This window comes from Bos javanicus, chromosome 4 (assembly GCF_032452875.1).
Source record: "Bos javanicus breed banteng chromosome 4, ARS-OSU_banteng_1.0, whole genome shotgun sequence".
Classification (NCBI taxonomy): domain Eukaryota; kingdom Metazoa; phylum Chordata; class Mammalia; order Artiodactyla; family Bovidae; genus Bos; species Bos javanicus.
This window is the reverse complement of record NC_083871.1, coordinates 102,229,825-102,257,609: the sequence shown is the minus strand read 5'-3', so window position 1 is coordinate 102,257,609 and position 27,785 is coordinate 102,229,825. Positions and strand designations below refer to the sequence as shown.

The following is a 27,785-nucleotide window of genomic DNA, read 5'->3' as shown; positions in this document are numbered from 1 at the left end:
CAGGCTCCTCTGTCCGTGGGATTTCCCAGGCAGGAATACTGGAGTGGGTTGCCATTTCCTTCTCCAGGGGATCTTCCCGACCCAGGGATCAAAACTGCATCTCCTGCACTGGCAGATGGATTCTTCACCACTGAGCCACCTCCTCTGCAACTTTGCTGTTGTTCGGTCGCTCAGCCGTGTCTTGGACTGCAGCACGGCAGGGAAGCCCTCATGCTTACTCTCAGTTGTAGCATATGGGGTCTAGTTCCCTAATCAGGGAATGAACCGGGCCTTCTGCTTTGGGAGCGTGGAGTCTTATCCACTGGACCACCAGGGAAGTCCCTCTCAGGGAATTCTTGCCTTAGATATGTCTAAGGACCTTTCAGTTTTAAATATGTTTGTGCACAGAGAACTCTTACCCAACCACCCTCTCTTGCTCTCTTACATGACATGTGCCTATCAGGATGTACCCGATGCTTCTGTGCATTCTGTCCTGACGAGATGCAGCTTTTCTCATGTTTGTGCTGTTGGTGAAACCCACCCATCTAACGCTGCTTTAAGGACCTAGCCTACAAGGCCTCTTCTCTGTTGTCTCCTTCTGTTCTTTCTGGAAGGGGGCGGTTCTGACCCACAACTATCCTCATCTTAGAGCTCTAACCTTAGGGTCACCTCCTGCTCCCGCCTTCCCTAAGCTGCATTCATTTTCATAACACCCTCACTGACCCTTCAGTTCCATGGTAGGACTTAGTTGCCCTGTGAATCTTAGAAATTTTCATCGCCTCCCCCCAGGTATCACCATTTGCAACCAGCTCTCTTATTACTGTGCCTGCTTTCTGAACTTCCCTAAGTGTCCCTGAAGTTTAATCAGTAATGATGACACTTGTTGGTCTGTGACTCAGGGAACGTTAAGGTAGAAGTGGCTCTAACAGCTGGTGTCAACCAAACTTTTAAATTAAATTATTTTAGAATTATTTTTAATATACTCTACAGCATGAGTTCTAAACCAAGGGTAGGGACTTCCCTGGTGCTCCAGTGGTTAAGCCTGTGCGCTTCCACGAGGGGCTCGGTTTCAGTTCCAGGTGTGGAGCTAACATCCCACATAATCTGTGGCCAAAATATTTTTTTAAAAATTATAATAAACCAAGGGTGAGGAACTTCCCTGGTGGTCCAGTGGTTGAGACTTTGCCTTCCAATGCAGGGGGTGAGGGTTCAGTGCCTGGTTGGGGAGCTAGGATCCCACATGTCTCGTGGTCAAGAAACCAAAATATAGGACAGAGACAATATTGTACATTCGGTAAAGACTAAAAAAATGGTCCACATTAAAAAAATAATCTAAAAAAATAAAAATAAGCCAAAGGTGATCTTCCCCTTACTCCCCCCCGGGGCCATTTGACAGTGTCTAGAGACATGTTTGGTTTTCGCAACTAGGGGAGTGCTACTGGCCTCGTGAGGTTAGAGGTCAGGGATGCTGCTAAACACCCCAATGCACAGAACAACTCCGCCCCCTATAACAAGGAATTTGCCATCTAAAATGGCAGTAGTGCTGAGGTTGAGAAACTTGGCTCTATAGACCCTCATATCATGAATATCCCTCTATCAATGAGGCTGGGGCTACAGTCCTTTGGTGTGGGGCTGTGGAACAGGGATTGCAGGACTCCCTGTGGGGCTATGCATAGACCATTCCTATATCATCATCCTGGCAGGGTGGGGGCTAGGGAGGTGATGCTGTTGGAGATGGAAGATGGGAAGAGATAAAGTAGATTAAGGAAAAACTAGAGAGGAACAAAGTCCAGGTACTTGGGAGAATAGAGGAAAGCTTATTCGGGTGCCTTTGAACTTGGCACTTGGCTATGAATTACATTTTCATGCTACAGAAATGCAGGATAGCTTGCTTATTTTCAGATATTCCCAACGTAAAAGGTGGTAGATAGTTGCAATCATGGCCCTGAGTGAGTCATGCCATCCTGTTTACACCTGCCTGCAGTGTGATTTTTGCCATCCCTCTGTTCAAGAGGTGGTGTCTCTTCAACCCATGAATCTGGGCTGGCCTTGTCACTTGCCTTGACCTGAAGAATTTGGAGGGAATGATGTGTGACATCTGGGGCCACTCAGCTTTGCCTTTCTCCCTCCAGGAACATTTCTGCTGTGATGCGAGAACTCCCCTCCTGATAAAGCCTCTTTGAGGAAAAGGCCTAGACACCCAGTGTCGCAGCCCAGCCTAGCCCCTGCCAAAATTCCAGCTCATTCTGTCTCTGTTAGTGAACGCAGATGAATCAGTGTATTCACCCAGCCAACCCAAAGCATAGTGAGAAACAGTAAATCATGGCTATTTTAAGCCACTTCTCTTTGGGATGGCTTGCTACATAGCAATAGATAATTCGACATTGTGTATGAGTGACTTCGTTTAGATGTTGTTAGAAGTTGTGGCTAATATTTTGGTGTTAGAACCCGTGTGAATGTGCTAAGTCGCTTCAGTTGTGTCCAATTCTGTGCAACCCTATGGACTGTGGCCTGCTAGGCTCCTCTGTCCATGGGATTCTCCCAGCAAGAATACTAGACTGGGTTGCATTGCCCTCCTCCAAGGGATCTTCCTGACCCAGGGATTGAACTGCGTCTCTCATTGGCAGGCAGACTCTTTACCACTGGCACCGCCCGGGAAGCCCTTGTGTTAGACTTTGTGTGTAAATATCAGATCATGGTTAAAAGAGTTCTTCCTCCTTTGCACTTGCAGCACTTCTCGGAGCTTCTGGATGAGTTTTCCCAGAATGTCTTGGGCCAGCTCCTCAACGACCCTTTCCTCTCAGAGAAGAGCGTGTCGATGGAGGTGGAGCCATCCCCGACGTCCCCGGCACCCCTCATCCAGGCCGAGCACAGCTACTCCCTATGTGAGGAGCCTCGGGCCCAGTCGCCATTCACCCACATCACGGCCAGCGACAGCTTCAATGACGGTAAACCCAGAGTGGGGGAAGCAGCTGGGACCTTGGCACCTTTGACCCTGACCTCCTTGAGGGTGCGGAGCGTGCGTTACAGTATCATCAGCACCCCATTCAGCCACATACCTGCTGTGTGTGGCCTGTGCTTGGGCCCTGGGGAAATGCAAAGAGGCACAGAATGTAGCTCTACCTGAGACTGTGTGCTCTGGGAATTTGCTAGAACTGAATGGTACTAATTGCTCTCTTTGACCCTGTGACCCTGTGAACTGGGCAGCAAAGCTTCCTTTTGCACATCAGCCTGGCCTCTCTGGTTGCTAATTCCAGTACATCCACCATTTTAAGAGGTCATGCCATTTTTTTTTTTTTCCTGAGAAAGAATTTTTGTGACCACTCTTCTCCATAAACACTTCTTGAGTATCTTCTTGACCCATTTCCCACATGTTTCCTTAACCCCGTGTATAGGAGATCTTGGCGAGCATTCCTAGACTTTCTCCTTGGTTACCCTTTCATGCCCATTATCAAAGGCATTCGCTTGGTATGTGTTGAGAGTTTAGTGTTCCTGGTCTTAGAGATGTTCACATGTTTTGACCATTACTGCATAGGCCTTTAATTAGTATAGGCTCTATGAAACTTTTAAGATTGAATTTTCTACATTTGTTTTCCTAGAAGTACAACCACCTGTTTTAGTACCTTGAGTAAGTTTTGAAAACTGTATCCCCTAATGCTAGTTTGGCATATGCTCTCTTCTCCCGAGAGGATGGTCCCATCTTGATGTCCTCTGGCTTGACCTCGATGCCCCTCTCCTCCTATACGACTGTACACATTGGCAGCATCTTGTGAAGTGACTACCTACAGGACAGGATGCCTCCTGCTTCCTTGGGTTAAAGGCACATGGCACAGATAGGCCATTAGCTTTGTGGGGGAATCCCTTCTCCAGTTGGGGTTCTTAGATCTATCACATGCATGCATGTGCATGCTCAGTTGTGTCTGACTCTTTGACCCCCAGGCTGTAGCCTGCCAGCCTCCTCTGTCCATGAATTTCTCCCAGCGAGACTGCTGGACTAGGTCACCATTTCCTCCTCCAGGGGATCTTCCCGAGCCAGGAACTGAACCCATGACTACTGTGTCTACTGCATTAACAGGTGGATTCTTTATCATTGATCCCCCTGGGAATCCCTCTTAGATCTACTGTGCTGTGTGTGGGAAACCCAGGTTTCCCATATTGCAGATGGATTCTTTTACCGACTGAGCCACTAGGGAAGCCCAAGAATACTGGAGTGGGTAGCTTATCCCTTCTCCAGAGGATCTTCCTAACCCAGGAATCAAACCAGGGTCTCCTGAATTGCAGGCAAATTCTTTACCAGTTGAGCTGCCAGGGGAGCTCCTTAGATCTACTACTGACCTCTAAAAGAACCAACTCTGGGATCAGTAAAACATCATATCTTGGGACAGAGAATGCTGCAGGTTTTTTCTTTCTCAGGCTCATTCTTCTTTTGATTAGAGGTCTACCCACAAACAGCCCAGGAACTTTGGCCTTCTGTCCTCAATGAAGGGAGGGTCCCAAATCTGTGGGTGAGTTCTTTCCTGACTGGACCCTTTGGAGCCCTAACTGTATTCTCAGATTTCTCCTGACAAGAGGTTAGATGCATGATGATCTAATCCTTCTTCTCTGTGGTTTGTCTACTTTCCCTGCCTCGACAAGGGAACAGGGTGAGGGGAAGTCCCCTGGGAGGGAAGGGAGGAAATACAGCTGAAATAATTCGAGGATGTGGAGTTGTTCTGAGGGTAACAGGAGATGGTGAGTTTAAAGAACCTGGGACAGTGCCCACCACATAGCATTTCAGTGACTCAGTGTTTCTTCCTTCTCTCCTCACCTCCTCTTTCTTCCTCTGTTGTTGCAGAGTTGTTATTGTTCGTTTTCCTGATCCCCTTCTTTTCCTCCTGCTTCTCCTCCTTTCAGTCTTTCTTCTCCCCTCCTCTGCTCTCTGTCTTTTTTCCCCTTTCAGTTTCTTCTTAAATCATTTCCAGGAATGACCTCTGTTCAAATTCAGGGATATGGTCTCTGTTATGACTGTATACCCTTCATTTTATTATAACGTGGAGGACAACTATAGGGAGTCAGCCCTTTTCTGCGTTTTAGCTTAGATAAACTCATGCAGTCCCTGCCTTAGTTGCTTTTTTTTTTTTTTTAAGTGGACTCTAGCACTAGATGGCAGCCCACTCCAGTGTTCTTGCCTGGAGAATCCCAGGGACAGGGGAGCCTCGTGGGCTGCAGTTTATGGGGTGACACAGAGTCGGACACGACTGAAGTGACTTAGCAGCAGCAGCACTAAATGGGAGATTGGACTAAATGACCTTTAAGTTTTCTCCCAGTGCTGAGGTTCTGCGTGGGTGTGGTTTCTGTTTAACATTTGTAACTGCCTTTGCATATGGTTTTCCCATACTCTCTCTCTCTTTTTAATATTCTTTTTGATATGGACTATTTTAAAAGTCTTTATTGAAATTGTTACAATAACGTTTCTGTTTTATGCTTTGGTGTTTTTGGCTGTGAGGCATGTGGGATCCTAGTTCCTCAATCAGGGATCGAACCCGCATTCCCTACATTGGAAGGTGAAATCTTAAACATTGGACTACCAGGGGAGACATCACCCATATTCTCTTCACTGGTTTGCCTCTGTTATCCCTATAGTTCCTTTGATGGCTCTGTTTCAAGCCTGACTTCCCTTTGTGGAAGTCGTTTCTAACACCTCTTGTAGTTATCTACTGCTGTGTAACAGATCTCCCTAGATTTGTGGCTTAAACTAGTAATAATCATTTATTACCTCTCATGATTTCTGTGGATCAAGAATTCAGGACTTGCTCACGTAGGTGGTACTAGCTGTTGACTGAAAAAAATGCACAACTTAAAAGTTGAGAATTATGTTTTATTTGGTGGACTTTCTGAAGACTGAAGCCTGGGATGCCGCTTCTCAGATAGCTCTGAGGTTCTGTTCCAAAGCGGTAAGGGAGAAGCCAGGTTATATAGGAGTTTTTGCAATGAAAACCAGGGAGTCAGAACATCCAAAGATTACTGTTAATTAACTTGAGACATCTCAAGTTAGTGAATTTAGCATTTTTCTCTGTTTCGGGATGATGTAAGAGACTGGGATCATTGAAATCATTCCTCTGATGTGCACCTTAATTATCTAGGGCCAGTAACTTGTTCTTTCCCATCCTGAGTTCCTTCATGGCCCACTGTGTCCTCAGATGGTAGAAAGGACTGGAGCCCAGTGGGGACTCTTTTACAACGGCATTCATTTCATTACAGAGGGCTTCACCCTCATGACCTAATTATCTCCCCCAGGCCCCACCCCCTATGACCATTACTTTCGGCATTAGAATTTCAGCATGTGAATTCTGGGAGGACACAAACATTCAAACCGTAGCAGAAGGCGAGTTGACATTTTAACTAGGATAGACAGGGAAGGCCTTTCTCTGAAGGTAGCATTTGAGCAAAGATCAGCAGATGAGGAAAAGAACTAGGTGTATGTGTAAGAGGCTTCTAGGCAGAGGAATGGCTCTGTGTCAGGGGTGCGATAACAACAGAGCGATACCTCTTTGTATTCAGTTATCATCTGTGGAGCTAGTCATCCATGCAGTAGCCTTGGTTCTAGAATATACAGCCTAGAGCTGGCCTGAACAATCTGGGCAACTTTCCCCTTCCAATCCATGTTTGCTGAGCACTTACCATGTGTTCTAGATACTTGTGAGACAATGATAGTAAAATGGTGTGTACTGAGTCACTTCAGTCATGTCCGTCTCTTTGCAACCCTATGGAGCCCACCAGGCTCCTCTGTCCATGGGATTCTGCAGGCAAGAATTCTGGAGTGGGCTGCTATTTCCTACTCCAGGGGATCTTCCCAACCCATGGATCGAACTCACGTCTCTTTGTTTCTCCTGCATTGGCAGGTGAATTCTTTACCACTAGCACCAACTGGGAAGCCCAGTAAAACTTAGATTCTTACCTCAAAGTAGCTCATAGGGAAGATACCATGTACCCCAATTCTTGATCAGACTGAATGTGAGCAGTGTAGTAGCTCAGAGGAGAAAGAGCATGTCCAGTGATGATCACAGGAAGAGTTGCAGGAACGAGGCCGAATTTCATGTGAGCCCTCAAGTGTTGAGTAGAATTGAAACGGTGGTGATGGTTGGAGGGGAGCAGATAGTGGACACAGGGCTGGGATACTGATTCTTCTAAAACAAGACCCTGAGGGAAATGATTGCAAATAAAGCAGGTTTCCAAAAGTTCAGGATCCCTTCCTCTTCCTGATAACTTTTTTTTTTTTTTTTTGCTTTTTTATGCTAATCGGTATACATGTAGCATAAAGAAGCCACCTATACTTATAGCTTAGTGTGGAGAGAAATGATCAATCTTTTTCTGGAAGCTTTCTTATTAGACCAAAGTGCACAACAACATTCAGCTTCCCCATCTGGCCCCTGCTATTTAGAGGTGTTATACTGCCATACACAAGGAATGTTCCCTGCCATATCAGTCAACAAAAGGTGTTGTGGTCGTCAGCTAGACTATGCCCCCTAAGGAGGTTCAGGATGGAAAAAAGCAGGATGTTGGCCCTAAATAGTTAAGGCGCATATAAGAGGAATGATTTCAATGAGCCCAAACTCTTGCATCTTCCCATATAAAGAAAAGTGCTGAATTCATTTACTTCAGGTGTCTGGGTTTCTTTAATTCACAGTAATCTTTTGATGTTCTGACTACCTGGTTTTTGTTGCAAAAAATTCCTGTACATCCTGACTTATCCCTCACCTCTTTGGAGCAGTCCCGCAGAGCTGTCTGAGAGGCTGTCTCCTGGACCTATGTCCTCAGAAATCTGCCGAATAAAACAAATTTCTCAACTTTTAGGCTGTGCTTTTTTTTTGGACCACACTGCAATAGACTGAGCTGGTAATTTGCTGAGAGTAGGTACAGTGGGTCAGATATATTTTGCAAAGAGTTTCTGATCCACAGTTCATCTTAAGTATCAGTTTTTCTCTGAGTAAAGGCTTCCTATGCTAGCAAAAACCCCTTTGTATGCAGGGAATAATGAGCGTGAATAGTAACCATTTGGAGTCTGTGAAATCGGAGGTAGGCAGTGTGCACGAAGGAGCTGGGGAACTTGCTGAGGAACGCATTGTGCAAGTCTTGGCTTCAATTGTTTTTCTGAGTTTTGTGTGGATAGGCAAATGTTTGGGAACAGAACAATTTGATTCATTTGAATCCCAGTTGGCATCTGCCTTAGGGAGGATTAATTCACAAAGATCCCTCTGGAGTCTGTGTTCTGTTAAGCAGATTGCTTTCCTGATCCAGGAGGATGATATTTCTTTAGGAGATGCATAAATAGGCAGCAATTTAAACATTACTGTTTGCATTAAATTTAATATTCTTCATCGTTTGCACTGTCTAAACAGCCTAAAGCCCAGAACTAGGAATCCTTGTTTCTAGTGATGGTTAGTATTTCACTGTACCTCGCAATGTCAACGATTCCAATCTTCTTGTCCAGTTTTAAAGATTAAAGGGAATTCTTCTGTAATTGCTTCTGAGCCTGAAACAAAGTGATAAGCTAAACAATTCAAATGAGACTCTCAGTTTATTAGGATTTTTCTTTCTTCCTCGCTTTTCCCTTCTCTCTCTCTCCTGCCATCATCCTTCTTTCTTTCTCCCTTCTTTGTGTTCTCCCTACTAACTCTTTCTTTTCCCTCTTCCTCCCTCCTTGAACCCTGAGCAACTACTGGGCAAATGTAGGTGCTCTTATCCTACATTTTGGTGTTTGTCTATCATGTTCTTCAGATGGACAGTGGACCCACCCCTAAAATTGTATGCAGAATTTGGGGCTGACAATATTTGTCAGATTTTCTGCTGGGGACATTTATAACTTTTTTTTTTAGATCCTCAACAGAGCCTGTGACCAAAAAAAGATTGAGAAACACTAGTCTAAGATTACATAGGAGTCTTCCGTCTTCGGGGCTGAATTTTACTCTAGACTTCTCTGAAACACTTGAACTAAAGAACTTCACATGGTTTGGCAACCACAGGAGCCAGTCCTAGGAATGTGGGCTCCGCCTTTGAAACCGCCGGAGAGACATCCTGCTTTCAGCTTGTTCATTTCTGCCCATGATTAAAGCTGGTAAGCAGGGTTTTCGGTTCTTTTTTTTTAAAAGTGAAGATTTTATAAAGAGATAAGCAGAAGTGCCCAAGTAGATTGAGGAATGAAAAACTTATATTTAAATGATCAAGTCTTGCTCCTTACCAGCTGGAGGGTATCTTCATGAGCTACTCTATTTTTGTTCATGTTCCTTTGTAATTGGGGTGCTACCTATTGATTTACTTTTGTTCGTTAATTTCAGTCTTCTTCCTAAAGAGGAAACCTAGTGCTGGATGAAGGCTGTTCAGAGAGAACTAGACATGGCCCCTGTCCTCCAAGATGGTATAAGAAACAAGTTAGAAAATATACAAATGTAAACAGACTCAGAGTAGAATATACTAATCCAGAAGTGATCTATTGGCACCATGCACAAGTCAAGGTAACTTTATTTTGGGTGGAATCAAGAACTGTAACTGTGAATCTCCCAGTTCTACAGACAGTGGGACCGAAACATGAAAAATAATCATCTTCCTTCTGGCTGGTCTGGTTAGGCTTCTAAAGTCAGCAGAGCAAGGAGTGACCAGGTGCACTGGCTTAGTATGGATATCCTAAATTTATGGTGTTGTTTCACAGGTGTCTGTGAAAACAATAGTCTCTGAGCTAAAGATGAACAGATGCCTGATGGAAGGCGGAGACTCAGCAGTTGATGAGAAACAGGGCCTTAGTAAAGTGGAGTGGTGTTTTTTCAGAGACTTGAAGAAGAAAAATGATGGCTGATGATGCCAGAGCAGGGAAGGTATGCTTGATATAGCAGTCCAGGGAGAAATGGAAAGGTGTGTGCCATGTAGGACAAAGAAAAAATGGATTTTGAAAGGATTCGATGAAACCCAGAGCAGGACTAGCACAACATCGGGTATGCTGAGTAAAGGGTACAGATGAGTCATGGGTGACTTAGGTTTTCTGTTTGCAGTGGTGAAGACATCTTGATATTGAAATGTTCCAAGGCCTTGGGACCTGGGAAAAAAAGTCCCAGAGAGATGACAAAGAGCTTTGTTTTCGTCACATTTGATTAGAGCTGCTGACAAGAGCATGGGTCTAAGCCATCTTAGAGGGCATAGATTCTAGGGTTAAAAAAATGCAGACGTATCTGTCATTTACCTATGGGAAGTAGCTGGGTCCCCTGGCAAGGATGACCTACAGAAAGAACCTGATGCTTTTGGGGTGGACAAGTAGAGGAACAGTCTTCTTTTCAGAATCTGAAACCTGGACTAGTGGTGTACGTTCTTTTGCTCTTTATCATCCGTTTGAGATTACCTTCTATTTTCTTTTTCTAACTAGTATGGAAAATACCTCCTCAACTTTTTAAAAGAGAAATAATGACTTCTTTGTTTGCTTGGTCATTGAAATGTTAGAATAGTATAAGAAAGTAATATTTATAGCTCAGTTCAATCACTCAGTGGTGTCTGACTCTTTGCCCTCATGGATGGCAGCATGCCAGGCTTCCCTGTCCATCACCAACTCCTGGAGCTTGCTTAGACTCACATCCATTGAGTTGGTGATGCCATCCAACCATCTCATCCTCTGTCATCCCCTTCTGCTCCTGCCCTCAGTTTTTACCAGCATCAGGGTCTTTTCCAATGAGTCAGTTCTTCCTATCAGGTGGCCAAAGTATTGGAGCTTCAGCTTCAGCATGAGTCCTTGCAATGAATATTTAGGACTAATTGCCTTTAGGGTTGACTGGTTTGTTCTCCTTGCTGTCCAAGGGGCTCTCAAGAGTCTTCTCCAACACCACAGTTCCAAAGTATCAGTTCTTCAGCACTCAGTTTTCTTTATAGTCCAACTCTCACATCCATACATGACCACTGGAAAAATCATAGCCTTGACTAGATGGACCTTTGTCAGCAAAGTAATGTTTCTGCTTTTTAATATGCTGTCTAAGTTGGTCATAGCTTTTTTTCCAAGCAGCAAGTGTCTTAATTTCACGGCTGGAGTCACTATCTGCAGTGATTTTGGAGCCCAAGAAATAAAATCTGTCACTGTTTCCACTCTTTCCCCATCTATTTGCCATGAAGTGATGGGACCAGATACCATCATCTTAGTTTTCTGAATGTTGAGTTTTAAGCCAGCGTTTTCACTCTCCTCTTTCACTTTTATCAAGAGGCTCTTTAGTTCCTCTTTGCTTTCTGCCATTAGGGTAGTATCATCTGCATATCTGAAGTTATTGATATTTTTCCTGGCAAGCTTGATTACAGCTTGTGCTTCATCTGGCCTGGCATTTCACATGATGTACTCTGCACATGAGTTAAATAAGCAGGGTGACAATATATAGCCTGGATGTACTCCTTTCCCAATTTGGAACCAGTCTGTTGTTCCATGTCTAGTTCTAACTGTTGCTTCTTGACCTGCATACAGATTTCTCAGGAGACAGGTAATGTGGTCTCCTGAGAAATGTGAGAGTTGGTCTGGTATTTCTATCTCTTTAAGAATTTTCCACAGTTTGTTGTGATCCACAGAGTCAAAGGCTTTGGTGTAGTCAATAAAGCAGAAATAGATGTTTTTCTGGAACTCTCTTGCTTTTTCTATGGTCCAGCGGATGTTGGCAATTTGATCTCCAGTTCCTCTGCCTTTTCTAAATCCCGCTTGAACATCTGCAAGTTCTCAGTTCACATACTGTTGAAGCCTCGCCTGGAGAATTTTGAGCATTACTTTGCTAGCGTTGTGAAATGAGTGCAATTGTGTGGTAGTTTGAACATTCTTTGGCATTGCCTTCCTATCTAGCATTAAACCTGGGAAAGACTCTGATGCTGGGAAAGATTGAGGGCAAGAGGAAAATGGGTAGACAGAAGATGAGATGGTTGGATGGCATCACTGACTCAATGGACATGAGTTTGAGCAAAATCCAGGAGATGATGAAGGACAGGAAAGCCTGGCATGCTGTAGTCCACGGGATCGCAAAGAGTCAGACATGACTGAGCGACTGAAGAACAACAACAAAGCATTAAACTTACTCTGTTCACAAGTAAGAGTCATAATTTTGGTGAAGAAAAGTATACACAAGAGGGGTTTTTTTTGCATGTGTACACTAAGTAAATCTTTTGAAATCAGTCATTTGCTCCACAGATATTTGTTTAATGCATACTCTAAACACAGTTTCCTATGGGAGGACCTGAGATACCAAATGCAGACCACAGATAGAACTTAGCAGTTCATCTCTGGGATCAATTTGCTTGAATTGGAATCTGGGTTCTGCCACTTACTAATGGTGTGATTTTGAGCAAGTGGCTCAACTCTTGTGTTTCTTTCCTGATTTTTAAAATGGAAATAATATTCATAATACTCAACCTTGTACTATTGTTGTAGGGATTAAGTTAATACATATTATACATTTATAACAATGCCTGGCAATTAGTAAGGACTAAATAAATATTAGCTCTTGTCATTATTGCTTTGCTCTTGTTATTATTGCTTTATGCCGATTACCACATAATTCAGTACATAATTTACCAACTGACCACCATATTAACAACCAGAGTAAGTGAAAGAGGTTGTAAACACAGGCACAGAAAGAACAGGAAATCAGGAAGGTAAACATGAAGAGCGGGGCCTGGCACACAGGCCCCATCTCAAAACATTTGAGCTATTACTGGCTGGTCTTAAACTGGCATACTTCACCTTAGCAACAGTGGATCAGGAGTCCATATAAATGAAGGTGAGAAGTATAGGAAGAAGCGATATTGCACTTTTTTTAGTGGCTAATTATGGGCTCAAAATAACATTAATTGAAGAATACTCACTTTTGGCAGAGATGTTTCATCATTGATCTCTTGCAAAGCAATATCCCACGGGCTGTGGGACTGGTTGGCCTGGGTGTGCGACCTTGCTTGGCCGTATACCAGCTAGGGGCCGTATACCAGCTGGAGGCTGTGTATCAGCTGGGTAACGTAGGTTGAGGGGTTTAATCTCTTAGTGTCCTTGTCTATAAAATGAGGACGCTCATAGTGCTTGCCTTCCAGGGTCACTCTCAGGGTTAAATTAGTTGTTATATATCTAAAGCACTTAGAACAATGTTTAGTACGTAGTAAACACTCATAATTAAGTGTTCGCTGTTTCCACTGTTTTCAACACCTCCCCATACAACTCACAGTAGAGGTGATTTCATTGTCCAGACACTCAGGGAGGGACCCTGGGCAGGCAGGCATCTACCTTCTGTCTGAACAGTGGGCTGCAGCTTAGCATGACTCTTTGATACATTCACCTACTTTCCTCCCCTCTCCTGGCCTCCAGAACCCAGCCTTGGCATTTTCCTTTAAGAGATGTTTATGCCAAAAATCAGTCAAGATTTGCCAATTCTGTTGAAGAAATTCACAGGGCAAATGGTGAAGTATGAAATACTGAAGGATTTAGATGAGGCATACTTATTTAATTCACAAAAATTTCCTTTTTACTTTAGACATATAAATAGCTAATGGGTGCATATGTATGTATATCATATAAGTGGTATTGCCCTATGTAATTTCTCTTTTTAAGAGTACAGACATATGTTATAGATAAATGTATATCTGTGTATGTGTATATATAGGTACAAATGTATTATTTATACATATATATATAACTCATATATATCACATAAAGATACTTTCTACTCCCAATTTAGAGTTTAATCTTTTCTTTCCCCCTCCCAGGAGTCAGTTTCTAGTCAGTGCAATTATTTATGGAAGTGATTGAGGACCTGCATTTTGGTGTTGCCTCTATGTTGGCTTTAGTTTGTGGGCTTTTTAGCTGCTGTCTTGGTAATCTCAGCATCTAGCCCCAGTGCTCACAGCTGCCCCATTTTGTCCTTGGATGTGAAGGACTGGTCATCATGAGACAGCGGCTTGTTTTTGTTTTCTTGCTGACAGCTAAGTGGTGATGCCCAGGAAATCTGCCAGTCGAGTTTGACCTTTGATAGCAAGCTGTTTAAATAAAATCAGAAGATATGTTGGTTGTGCTTCTTACTCTCCACAGTGCACTACTGGCCTTATTGGGTCATGTTTTCCTTCTTTTTTCTTTTTTTTCTGGCTGTGCTGCATGGCATGTGGGATCTTAGTTCCCTAACCAGGGATCGAACCAGTGCCCCCTGCATGGAAGCTCAGGGTCTTAGCCATCGGATGGCCAGGAAAGACCCAGGTGATGTTTTCCTCCTGAAAGGAAACTTAAAAGGCATATAGATATAGTTTAGGGGGAAAATTTTTTTTAATCAAGATCTGAGCTTCAGAAGTTTTACAGATTGGAGCATGTATAGAGTGTGTACTGACTCTTATTTTTGTAGTTTTATCAATAACTCAGCCATCTAAGTTCTAAGCTATGGTGCTCTGCTGATGTTTTGCCAGTGAAAAAAGACTGTGAAAGTAAGGTCATATGGAAAAAGTGTAATACATATTCTACTGATTCCCTTTCACTTTATCTTCTGTCATACCTCAGAGGTTATATTTGTCATTTTGTTTCCTCAGATTTATTTCCATTGGCAGACAGAGTACAAGCTAACACCTCGTAGTTCAGAATGAAAGCTCCTTTTTTCTAATTTCAACTGCTGCTGGAATGTTGTTCTCAGCAAACTTCTTACTGGCTGACCTTCTTCAGCTGAAGTCATTTATTTTATGATTTAACTGGTAGATCGAATCAAGCTACAAATATTTATTGATATGGTTTACAGTTGGTGGTTTAGAGAAATTATTATGGGAATGTGGTTCAGCTATTGTGTCGCCTAGGTTCTGATGTGATGGATTTAATTTCTTGTATATATTGATACTTTCAGCTGTGTTATATCAGCCAGCTATATTCCTGAAAAACCACTCCTAAACTCATTAGCTTTTTAAAAAAATTTTTTTTTATTGGAGTATGGTTGTTTTACAACGTTATGCTAGTTTCTACTGTACAACAATTGAATCAGTTATAGGTATACATATATCTCCTCTTTTTTTGGATTTCCTTCCCATTTAGGTCACCACAGAGCACTGTATACAATCCCCTGTGCTACACAGTTGGTTCTCATTAGTGATTTATTTTATATATTGGTGACTCAGATGGTAAAGAATCCACCTGCAAAGCAGGAGACCTGGGTTCGATCTCTGGGTCAGGAAGATTCCCTGAAGGGCATGACAAGCCACTCCAGTATTCTTGCCTGGAGAATCCCCATGGACAGGAGCCTGGCGGGCTGCAAGTCCATGGGGTCACAAAGAGCTGGACAGGACTGAGTGACTAAATACACAGCACACACATCAATAGTGTATATATGTCAATCTCCCAATTCATGGCCCTCCTCTTTCTCTTTGGTATCCATACATTTGTTCTCTCCATCTATATCTCTATCTGAACTCATTAGCTTTGACAACAATCACTTATTATAGTTCACACATTTGTCCCTTGACTGGAGGTTGGCTCATTTCGGTGGGGTTAGGGGCAGTGACTTGTTTTACTGGTTTCAGCTAGATTCACTCACATGTCTAAGGCTGAGAGTTGGCTGATCTTGGCCAAACTTATCTGGGGACAATTCTGTTTTATGTGTCTGTCCTCTTGGGATCAGTAGATTGTCCTAGTACATCCTTCTCACTGTGATGGCAAAGGCGCAAATGTGTGAGTTCAGCTGTGCATTTCAAGACTGTACTTGCATTAGGAAGCGCATATCCTTTTAGCCAGAGCAAGTCAGGTGGTCAGTCCCAGGATGGAAATTAGTCCCCAGTGGGAGGGCACTGCCAGATTACATGGCAGAGGACGTGGATAAAGGGACAAATGAAGAACTGTGGAGCCAATTACGTGATTTATAACATATGTTAAGGTGCTCATTGACTCTTTGTCGAGGGACTCTGAATGGGCCCCTTGACCCACTAAGCCTTCTAGTAATTACTGTTTTGGGGTATAAAGTAGAGCAGGCAAAAGCAGGCCATTTCCATGTGCGGTCATCCGGGGATGATAATATTCCCTGTATAGGAAATTTAGAAATAGTATGAAATTGGGGGAAAAAATTACTCATGTTCTGAGTTATTCTCCAGAGATCATTCTGTCACTTTCCTTATTAATAGTGCACACATTTATATCTTTTTTTCTTAATACTCTATCATAAATCTTTGCCTTGTTATTAAAAAGGCTTTAGCATGTAACATTACTGGCTGCATAATATTTCCATTGTATGAGTACACCCTAATTCATTAACCTTGCCCTTCCTTTTTACTGTTTTGGTTACTTTCAGTGTCTTGTGATTATAAATAATGCTGAATGAGCATATCTGTGCAAAAATGTTTGTCTATGTTTACTTGTTTCTTTCATGGATCCAGACACCTGAGTTTTGCCACTCATTTGCTGTGTGGTCTAGACCTGCCTGTTAGTTTCCTCATTGTAAGATCACATATAGAGCTTGATGGCCTTAAACTTCTTTCTAATTCAGAAAATATCCTTCAAGGGAGAGTAATAAATTGCTGGTTTGAACTGGAAGCAGGCAGGCAACTCCAGTTGTGTGTCACCAAAAAGCTCAGGAGAGGAGTGGAAGCTTCTTTGGGCTTCTGTCTTGGAAGAGTTCAGGGGAAGTTTTGTTTCATAGTTCACATGTCATTTGTCCTCCAGGCTCCATCTCTGACATAACAGAGATTATATTTACATAAATCTTTTTAAAAACAAGAGTGTAGGGCACTGAGCATTGAGATTATAAACTCTTGACCTACTTAATAGATGTGTGCTTTGAGAATGGCTTAGCTTATTGGAAGAACTATTGCCTGTCTTCATTTTGCTTGTAATTTTGTTTATTTTTAAATAATTTTATTTATTTACTCATAGTTGGCTATAGTGGGTCTTCCTTTCTGCACGGGCTTTTCTCTAGTTCTGGGTGACTAGCTGGGGTAACTCTCTAGTTGAGGTGTGGAGGCTTCTCGCTGTGGTGGCTTCTCTTATTGGGAGCATGAGGCTTAGTAGCAGTGGCTCCCGGCTCTAGAGCACAGGCTCGATAGTTGGGGCACACGGGCTTAGTTGCTCTGCAGCGTGTGCGATCTTCCCCAATCAGGGATCGAACCCATGTTTCCCGCCCTGGCAGGCGGATTATTTACCACTGAGCCGCCAGGGAAGGTGCGCTTGTAATTTCGTATTTGCTTTTTGTATTTATGTTTGCCTTTTCTTCTGTGCCTTGTGATTTACCTGTTATCACAGTGATCATAACGGCACAACCATGGGGTCTGGCCTTATCTCACCATTTCCTGATAATTGCATGTGCTCTTTTTCTCAGTGATGCCTCCTTACTGTTCGTTTTCATATGTACTGAGGCTGGATTTCATCTTGCTGTCTCTCTTCCAGCCTCTGCTGGGGATAAATATTCTCACTGTGCACAGGCTGTAAGTGCTGACAGGTGGAGGTATGAACACATCACTCCTGAGTGGAGAAAAGTGTGATCTATGCTCTGTCTGTCTCTCTAGCCACTCCCCACATAGGTCCTGAGCGTGTCCTCCTTGCAGCTGACAGAGACTTCTCATTCCTAACTCCTCCTGGGAGTGGTGTGAGAAACTTTATTTGGGACTTCCTTGGTGGTACAGTGGATAGGAATCTGCCTGCCAGTGCAGGGGACACAGGTTCAATCCCTGGTCTGGGAAGATGCTATACGCTGTGGAGGACCTAAGTCCATGCACTGCAGCTACTGAGCTTGCGGGCCTGTGCTCCTCAGCAAGAGAAGCCACCGCAATGAGAAGCCTCTGCACCACAACTGGAGCGTAGCTCCTGCACACTGCAACTTGAGAAAGCCCACACGCAGCAATGAAGACCCAGTGCAGCCAGAAGTAAAAAAAAAAAAAAACTTGGTTTGGCTCCTCATCCAGTTGCCCCCGCTACCCCCAAGCTGAGCTGGGGCGCCCATCTGGCCAGCAGGACTCTGCATCCAGTACAGTGCGGTCTCCATCCTCTGACCGCCTTCAAGAGGCCTTTTGTTTCCTGCCCCTCCCGCTCGGCCAGGATGTGGTCCCCAATCCCCTGGGAATGATGGGACTCCTCCACCACTCCAGAGCGTTCGGCAGCTCCGGAGAACCAGCTCTAAAAGTGAAACATCTTCAACCGACTGAAAACGTGCCTGTCTTTATTTTACGCCAGGAAATATTAATACATTGAGGCTGGAATATTTAATCGAGTCAGTTATAAATTGGATTTGGGGGAAAATCATTTTCCTCAATGCAGGTGAATCTAACCTTCCCCTGAAGGAAGTTGCTTATGAAATACAACCTTTATCACTGCAAGCTGTAGTTTTTGGCTTCCGTACCCACTCTTCCACTGCCCCTTGATGGTTGAGTGATGTGATGTTCATGTACCTTTTCATAAGAAAACTTGAACCCGATTCTAGAGTGTGAAATAATTCATAATGTGAATGACTTTGCTGCTCTCTACAATAACAGTTCACTAAGGTGTGAATGTCTGTGTACATTTTAATAAAGCAAGGGAGCATATCTTGGCTTTATTTCAGTCTCGTTTTAGTAAACTGGCATCAGGTGAGGAATGCTGACTCTGGGAGCCTGACTTGTTTTCTCTTGTTCCGCACCTGCCTGCAGCCTCCTTGCTATCCTCTGCCCTGCCCTTCCACCTTCTTTTCCAGGGCTGCACCGAGGTACCTGCTCTCAAGTAACTTTGTGAGAAGTGCAGGGTACTGTGCGGGCTCCTGGGAGAATGCTGCTGAGCGATGGAGGTGCTTCTGTCCAATCAGTGCTGTTCCTTTGTTGCGATCCCCAGGCCTGTGACCATCACGAAAGCCAGAGGCCAAGACCAGACTCGGCAAGAAGCTGCCCTTCCCTCTGGATTTCATGCATTTCAGCAACATGTTTTACAAACTGAAGTTTCTGAGAGGGCTAAGTAAAGTTCTGGAAGTCTAGGTCAGGTGTAAGACTTAAGTGCAGTTGTAGGGAAGCAGGCTGGGACCAGCATGGGGCGTGAGAAGAAAAAAAGAAACAGATAAGCATCCACTGGGGAGAAGGGCAGAGACCTTCTAACCATTGTCTCTGGTCCTGTCTCCTGAGACCCTGGTTGCCGTCATTCACTCTTTCCTTCTTGTTTTTATTTTTTAATTGTAGAATTGGCCAAAAAGTTTGTTGGGGTTTTTCTGCAAGATGTTATGGAAAAACCCAAACAAACATTATGGCCAACCCAATATATATATATATATATTTTATTGGAATATAGTTGCTTTACAGTGTTGTGTTAGTTTCTGCTGTGCAGCAAAGTGAATCAGTCTCACGTGTACATGTACCTCCTCTTCCTTGGATTTCCTTTCTATTTAGGTCAGCAGAGAGCACTGAGTGGAGTTCCCTGTGCTATACAGTAGATTCTCATTAGTTATCTATTTTATACATAGTAGTGTATATGTGCCAATCCCAATCTCCCGATCCATCCTCCCTCTTCCTTCATATTTTTAGATGTACTTATTCATTTATGAATAGATAGTAGATTCATTTGGTTTGAAAACCAAAAAGTATAAAACACTGCACACCGAAATTGTCCATCCTACCCTATTTGCCATCCACCCAGTCTCCTCCCACTGTGGCCAGGGAGCTGGGTTTCTTTCTTTCATATGCATGCTTCCAGAGCGGCCTTAGGCATCCTTACACTCAAGTGAATGAAAGCACAGATTCTTGTTCTGCATTCGTTTGTTCATCCATTGATCTCCTCTCTCATGTTCTCATTTCATTTCTTTTAATTCTACTCTCAATAAGTATTTTTTATTAGTTATTAATTGATCATAGTTTTGGTTGTGCTGGGTCTTTGCTGCCGTGGGTGGGCTTTCTCGAGTCGGGGAGCACAGAGGCGACTCTTTAGTTGCAGTGTGAGGGCTTCTCATTGTGGTGTCTTCTCTTGTGGAGCACAGGCTCTGGGCACACGGGCTTCAGCGATTGCAGCACATGGGCTCAGCACTACAGGTTCTTGGGCTCTAGAGCACAGGCTCAGTAGTTGTGGCTCAGGGGCCTAGTTGCCCCGAGACGCGTGGGATCTTCCCAGACCAGGGATCAAACCCGTGTCCCCTGCATCGGCAGGTGGATTCTTATCCCCTGTAGCACCAGAGACTCCCTCAATAATTCTTTGCTGGAGGTCTTTTTGAGGAGAAAGGTCAGTGGTCACTTGTTTTACTTATACCTGATGCCCTGAGCAGACTTCACACAGTGTGCTTTTTTTTTCCCATAGATGAAGTGGAGAGTGAGAAATGGTACCTGTCTCCAGACTTTCCACCAACAACCATCAAGACAGAGCCCATCACGGACGAGCCACCCTCAGGACTCGTCCCCTCTGTCACGCTGACCATCACTGCAATCTCCACCCCGTTTGAAAAGGAGGAAACCCCTCTGGAAATGAACGCTGGGGTAAAGTCACTTTTCTTCCATAAAAACAGATTGGATCCAGAGATAACACATCCTCATTCTCCAAAAAGGCATTTAATCTTTTTGGAGCCAGTGGTTGTATATGTTTAAGGATATGTAACTATATGTAAAAGTGTATTTATGTCTATCCAGAGCATGTTGACTTGGTATCAACACTGGTTATATCACTTCCTTTAAAGGCATTGTCCAGAAAAACTGGAAGTCTCATTTTGGTTTTTCTGTGAATGCTATTACAAAATTGAAAAAGTTCAGGGATATCCATGTTGGAAAAAAATTCTCCCTGGAATTGATTTTTAAGCCAGTTGAAAGGGAGTGGTTACAGCAGTGGTGCTATTCATAGCTTCTGGGCTGTGGCAACAAGGAATGCTTGTTCCTGTGTCATGCTTTATTTTCCTAGTGCTGTGCGAGTTGCCCTGACTTAATTCAGGGATTTCCCAGCTACCACTTCTTATTGTATTACCCATGGAAAACATAAGAAATTGGGAGTTGCTCAGTTCCATGCCTATAGCAAGTAGGATTTAATTTTGCTCCACCTTCTCTTGAGGTATTTCAATGTCTGGTGGTGGACCAGGGTGATACTTGTACATCTTCTTCTGGATATTTGGAATCCAGTCCTAACTTTCCATATGCTCAAAGCCACAGGTTATGTTACAATGACTCCACTGACCTTCTCTAAGTCATTTCTCCTCTGAGCAAGGTAGAGGAATCAGGACAAGGTAACACAGCGTGGTGGCACCACCAAGGCTTGGCTACATCCTCACTCCTTGTGCTGTTTACCTTCCGTCCATCGGGAAGATGAGGGCCAACGAAGATGAGCTGAACAGAGCACCTGTATGCTGCCCTCTAGAATTCCTTTCTCAATAGCTACCTGAGTCTGTTTATAGGCTGCGGCTTCTGGAGTCTGTATTAGTCTCCTTGCTCTGTGATGCTTTAGTTTGAATTTTAAGCAAGTCACTAGGAAAGATCAGAGTCATGGCCTTTCCCCCATGCCTGGGCCAGATACCTGTCCTCCTTTCCCTACCCAGTGTTTCGTGATTATGTGTTGTCAGTTGTCAGGAACCTGGAGAGAATGCATGCAGTTGGGTTCACACAGTTCCTCCTGCCGGAGGCCCGTGACCCTTTAGGAACATGCCAGACTAGTTTTGTGGTAAAATGCCTGTCAGTCAGTTCAGTTCAGTCGCTCAGTCGTGTCCGACTCTTTGCGACCCCATGAATCGCAGCATGCCAGGCCTCCCTGTCCATCACCAACTCCCGGAGTTCACTCAGACTCACGTCCATCGAGTCAGTGATGCCATCCAGCCATCTCATCCTCTGTCGTCCCCTTCTCCTCCTGCCCCCAGTCCCTCCCAGCATCAGAGTCTTTTCCAATGAGTCAACTCTTCGCATGAGGTGGCCAAAGTACTGGAGTTTCAGCTTTAGCATCATTCCTTCCAAAGAAATCCCAGGGCTGATCTGCTTCAGAATGGACTGGTTGGATTTCCTTGCAGTAAAATGCCTGTACAGTACCATAAACACAATAGAATGAAGCACTGACAAGTGAGCCCTGGCTGCTTCATCTAGATGAGAATTCTGAGGGCTCCCTCACTTGTACTGCCAGATTTGGCAATGGGGGAGGGTTAAGGACTTAAATACCTCCCGGTCCAAGAAGCAGCCTGCGCTCAGCCGGGCCTCACCAGCCCTAGCACAGCCCTGGGAGGAAGACAGGATGACAAATAGCTCCCCTGGGTGTTGCTTCAGGTTTGTTATTGGCTTTTAAAAACTGTGTTTGAATTTCTTTCTTTAGGTTGATTCCTCATGCCAGACCATTATTCCTAAGATTAAGCTGGAGCCTCATGAAGTGGATCAGTTCCTAAACTTCTCTCCCAAGGAAGGTCTGTCTCCTCTCCCCTTTGGGCTAACAGGTGTGGGTGCACCACCCCAGGGAAAGTGGGGACTGTTGATTGTACTGGAGGCAGAGCTCGTTTTATGAAATAGCTGTTCTTGACTCTAAATACAAACTTTAAAGCTAAATTTTATTTTCCCATATATGTGTATGCTTAATTTTCAAGTAAATCTTCAACTTTTACTCTAAGCCAGGGTGACCTTTCAACATGTTTATAGACTCTCGTGACTTGGGTGCTGACAAGGGAACACGGGAACCCCTGCCCTCAAGCCATCCTATGAGTGAAAGCCAGCTCCCTGCCCTGGCGTGATGATCAGTACAGACCTAATGGGCATTTACAAAGCCAACTTGCTGGCTTAAAACAAACTCTAATTTTAAATCCTTTGTGAAGTGGATTCACAGTTTATCTGTCTGGCAATTCAGTATTTTTAAATGTTGATTTTCGGGTGGTTCAGCTGGTAGAGAATCTGCCTGCAATATAGGAAATGAAGGTTCAATCTCTGAGTCAGGAAGATCCTCTGGAAAAGGGAATGACAACCCACTCCAGTATTCTTGCCTGGGAAATCCCATGAACAGAGGAACCTGGTGGGCTACAGTGCATGGAGTCGCGAGAGTTGGACACGACTTAGTGACTAAATCCCCACCAACCACTACCACTCCTCTATTCCTGCGTCTATTTAGAAATAAGTGGTGTCAGTACTTGAAATGGTTACACTCTCACTTTCTTCTTTCCCTGTGTCAGTCTTTTCCTTGTCCCCTGTGAAGCCCATGGGTAGGAATTCTGAATGCAGACCCTTAAGTCTCATACAGTCTAGGAAGCTCTCTCCGCCTTTTTAATTGATATACTTTGCCGAGCTCCTTAATTCAGTGCCTTAAGACATGCCATTCCCTCCCTTTTTATTTATACTTTCAGCACATGGTTAGAAGGACAGCTCATCAATGTGATCAACAAATAAGAAACTAGTATACGGGCTTGTCATGGGAAAGGTATCTGTGCTATGATGTGGACATAAGGTGCAGATGTTACAATATATAGGAGTAATGCTCACGGAAACAAAGTCTACTTCATCCCACCAGAAACATACTCAAGATTTATCCATGATACTTTAATCAAGGTTGGCATTTACCTTTGTCATCAGTAAAGAAAGGATTCAATTATTTTTTTATACTTTTTTGGCCACACAGCACAGCATATGGGATCTTAGTTCTCTTTGAATCCATGCCCCTTTGGAAGTGTGGAGTCTTAACCACTGGACTGCCAGGGAAGTCCCAGGATTTAGTTTTTATAATGAGTGATACTAACTAAAATCCATATTGAGACAATATTTATTTTAACTGAGTGATACACATTTTAGTGCCTTTCAGCTTTAAAGAAAGTAATTCCTTTCATGTTTGTGATACTGGTAACAACTATCAAATACATTTTGCTCTTTCCATCTGTGTTGCCATATGCTTCTGAAAATGTCATCACAGTACCAGTAAACCCCGTAGTGGCTTCAGAATCTCGGCTCTGTAGAGGAGAAGAGTTTCAGGGTCCTTCCTTGAAGTGGCCATCTTTCCTCATTATCCTAGATAAACAGGGAGGAGGAAATTCAACATCCTTGAATGTAGCGGGGCTTCTAGGCAAAGTGGCTTGTTGTCCCCAGCCCTGTCAGGAAGTAACCCATGAGCCATATTTCAAGTGAATTTAGAAATCTGATACTGAGGCACTTGTGACCAGGGCAGTAGCTCTCAATAAGTGGGTAAGAGGAGATTCGAGTTTGCTTCACTTTTCCTGCCATGCCATTTCCATTTTGTTGTGTGTGTGGAGCACCTTCTTCTTGGGAAGGAGAAAAGTACTAGAATAATTTGGACTGTGCCCAGCCAAAGGGAAAAGTAAGCTCTAGTACTCTTGACTAATTCTCCAGACTAATAGCTCTGCATGGCAGACACCAGGAGCCCCTGTGAGGTTTGTCTGCTCCCGGGTTTCGTTTTACTTTTGTTTTTATTTGCTTGTTTGTTTACCATGGCTAAAAGATAAACATTGTTAAAATTCAGTTCAGTAGCTCAGTCATGTCTGACTCTCTGTGACCCCATGGCCTGCAGCACTCCAGGCCTCCCTGTCCATCACCAGCTCCCGGAGCTTGTTCAAACTCATGTCCATCGAGTCTGATGCCATCCAACCATCTCATCCTCTGTTGTCCCCTTCTCCTCGTGCCTTCAATCTTTCCCAGCATTAGGGTCTTTCCAGTGAGTCAGTTCTTCCCATCAGGTGGCCAAAGTATTGGAGCTTCAGCTTCACCATCAGTCCTTGCAATGAATATTCAGGACTGATTTCCATTAGGATTGACTGGTTTGATCTCCTTGAAGTCCAAAGGAAACATTGTTAAGAGATAAGCTCTAAAAACTTAAAAATTTCAATTGCTTATTTGAGCAAAAATTAATTAGACTTTGCAGCACCAAACTGGTTAGAAGTTTCCTCTGACAAGAGCTGGGGGGAGACTTTTATAAAGAGAAGGTGGAAGCAAAGTAAGGAGATTATTGATGGGCTATAACTTAAAACTTAGTTGGCTGTTTGTGACCAGTTGTCCTTAGATTCCAGCCTGATAACCTTGAAGCATTTACAGGATTGGATTTTGGTTTGCCTGTGTAAGTGGCCAGAGCACTGGAGACACCCCAGGGTAACAGCTTCCACGCTTATTAATTGACCTGACACTAGAGTCCCGTAGGTCATCATGGGGTTGGGAAAACCTTACTTAACACTCTTAGAACTCCTTTCTAGGTGAACACGTATTTAAGACGCCTACCTACCCTCCTTAGCTTCCTGGAAGCAGTGGCCAAAGAGTTGACAATAGAGATGTATGGGATTGTTTTAGAATATTCTTTAGCTTTAGGAGTGCCCGTGGACTCTAAAAAACCAGGGAGCTCTACGGCAGGGTAGGTTAGAAAGAGAAAAGAGAGGGGTTAGCGTAAGAAAGAAAGAGGAAAAAGTATGTGCTGTTAGTGGGGGTGGGGCAAGGTGGGGAGGTGACTGAGAGAGATGGATCACCTGTGGTTCCCTGGGACAGTCAGTGTTTCAGTGAGCAGAAGAGCCCCATGCTTCCAGCTTCTCACCTCCAAAGGCAGCTCTGAGGGCCCTTTTTCTGAGGTGAGTAGCTGTGTCTCAGAAAGGCTCCTTCCATCTTCAGTATCTCAGGCAGGAGGCCTTTCCATGGCCCCGGGCTCTTCTCTGGTTGACCAAGTCCAGGTGTGTATGCAGCCCCCGGGCTCCTCGCCCAGTTCAGAGCCGCTGCACTCGGGGCTCTGTTGTCCTGGGGGTCCCAGGAGGCGTGCGGAGTGCAAGGCTTACCCAAGGTCACGTCCCTTGGCTCAGTAATGGTGACTGGCCATCAAGGTATTCCAGCACGATGTGAAGATTCACAGTCAGAAAAAGAGTGAGACCCCCAAAGCTCATGTGTCAGGTTGAACTCAGAGACAGCACTTCCTTTGGAACCTGTCTCCGCTGCCCTGGAGGTGCTTGAGCGGCACTGACCAAGGCCCCAAGGCCTGGCAGAGTATGGGTGTCTCCCTGGGGAGAGGTGAGGGATGCTTGATGCTGGGGGACATTGCGGGGGACACCCTGCTCCCCCTCATTTATCTCCCAGTGCCTGCTTTTCTATCCACAGATGGATTGGGTGTTATCTGAATCAAGAATGCCTGGCATCTGGCCTGTGGGCCCTGCCATGCACATTCCTGCAGAAACAAATGAGCTTTTCTCAAACCCTCATGGGCTCCCTGCTTCTGCTATTTTTTTTTTTTTCTTTTTTAAAGATCTTGATACGTTAACATGGTGGTTTACAATCAAACTGTGGAAACTATATGAAATGAAGAGAGGGAACGTTATGCCAGCACCATCCCTACCTGCTGTAATTTCCCATGTCCCCATTTTGTCATAATTTTATTACTTTCTTACATATTTTCCTGAGTTTTTTTTATGTAGTTAGAAGCAAATAGGGTCTGTATTCTCTTTCTCTGCTTTTTCATACAAAAGGAAGTCTACTTTATACACTGTCTTGCACCTTGATTTATTTCTCTCATCTGTAGGTTGAGACCAGCACACAGTTATGTCACATCTACTGAAACTCCTGTTGACCAAAGTAAAACTCAAAAATCCAGTCCAAAAATGTATCCACAATGTGCTGTGCTAAGTTGCTCAGTTGTGTCCAACTCTTTGTGACCCCATGGACTGCAGCCCGCCAGGCTCCTCTGTCCATGGGATTCTCCAGGCAAGAATACTGGAGTGGGTTGCCATGCCCTCCTCCAAGGGATCTTCCCAACCCAGGGATCAAACCCAGGTCTCCTGCATTGTAGGTGGATTCTTTACCAACTGAGCTACCAGGGAAGCCCATTATCCACAATAAAGCCAGAAAATCAAGCCAAGAAAACGCCTGCTTGAGGCTGTATCAAGTTGGAACCCAATAATTCAGTCTACTGTTTTTCGAAAGAAACACTTAAATTTTGCCTTCACAGTACATCTTGGAGGCTGTTCCATGTCCTCATCCATTTGTTCGACTGTCCTAGGTTGGATGTTGCATGTTTAAGTGCCCCCACGTCCTGCTTTGTTGCTCCCTGATGGATGCAATCCGTTCTTTTCCCCTCAGCCTCCGTGGACCACCTGCACTTACCGCCCACTCCTCCCAGCAGCAACAGCAGCGACTCCGAGGGCAGCCTGAGCCCCAGCCCGCGCCTGCACCCCTTTGGCCTTCCGCAGACCCACAGCCCCGCCAGGGCCCCAGCGCGGGCCCCCTCGGCGCTGGCCAGCTCCCCGCTCCTCACTGCTCCTCATGTGAGTGTCCCTGCATCCCTGCAACCCGATCCTCCCATCCTGTCGTTTGGAGCTTCACCCAGCGTGGCTGCCATTCCGAGCCACTTGGCTTTTCTTCCTTTGGGAAGTTTTCAGTCTGATTGCTAAAGCTGGGGGATGACAGACTTAGAGAACATTTTCTAAAAACTGCCTGTGATCTCATCGTGCTAACACGTTCTTTTCCTTTTCTGTGCATGCTTCCGGTTTTTATTCATGTGCGTATTTTTTATAGCTACAACCATGAGGAATAAAAATGTTGTCATTCTTCTCAAAATTATATCACAAATATTTATCATCAACTTAGGCAGTCTTTGTGACCTAGGATAGGAAATAGCTTATTATTTAAATAAACAATCTTCAATGAACTGAAAAATTGCTCTGAGATGAAACGTTTTGATGTCTAAAGCACACGCATATAATTTAACCCTTTTTATCTGTGGTTCAGCTCTTAACCCAGTGACTCAGGATGGAACTCATGAGTCATTATTCATTCCTCACATATATAATTTCTCCAAATAAAAAATAGGCATATATGATTAATTTTGCATTGTTTTGAATAGTCAATTGGTTTCTCTGAGGATTTAAAAATCATAGTCAACCTTACTGAATTTATAATATCACATAGAGCAAATTTGAATGCAGTTCAGTTCAGTCGCTCAGTCGTGTCTGACTCTTTGCGACCCC

General features: G+C 44.2%; 1 protein-coding gene and 1 long non-coding RNA gene across 2 annotated transcripts in view; both read left to right on the top strand.

The window, feature by feature from the left end:
• The window catches only part of CREB3L2 (cAMP responsive element binding protein 3 like 2), a 128,272-nt gene that overhangs the window by 74,538 nt on the left and 25,949 nt on the right, over positions 1-27,785 (top strand). The window contains exons 2-5 of the mRNA XM_061414833.1: positions 2,711-2,927; positions 20,204-20,379; positions 22,181-22,268; positions 26,899-27,083. Coding sequence (XP_061270817.1) covers positions 2,711-2,927; positions 20,204-20,379; positions 22,181-22,268; positions 26,899-27,083 — 666 coding nt within the window. The remainder of the gene's footprint in view (positions 1-2,710; positions 2,928-20,203; positions 20,380-22,180; positions 22,269-26,898; positions 27,084-27,785) is intronic.
• Positions 2,936-18,983, top strand: LOC133246472 (uncharacterized). Its single transcript, XR_009736049.1, has 2 exons — positions 2,936-18,106; positions 18,150-18,983. It is a non-coding gene; the product is annotated as an uncharacterized LOC133246472 (long non-coding RNA).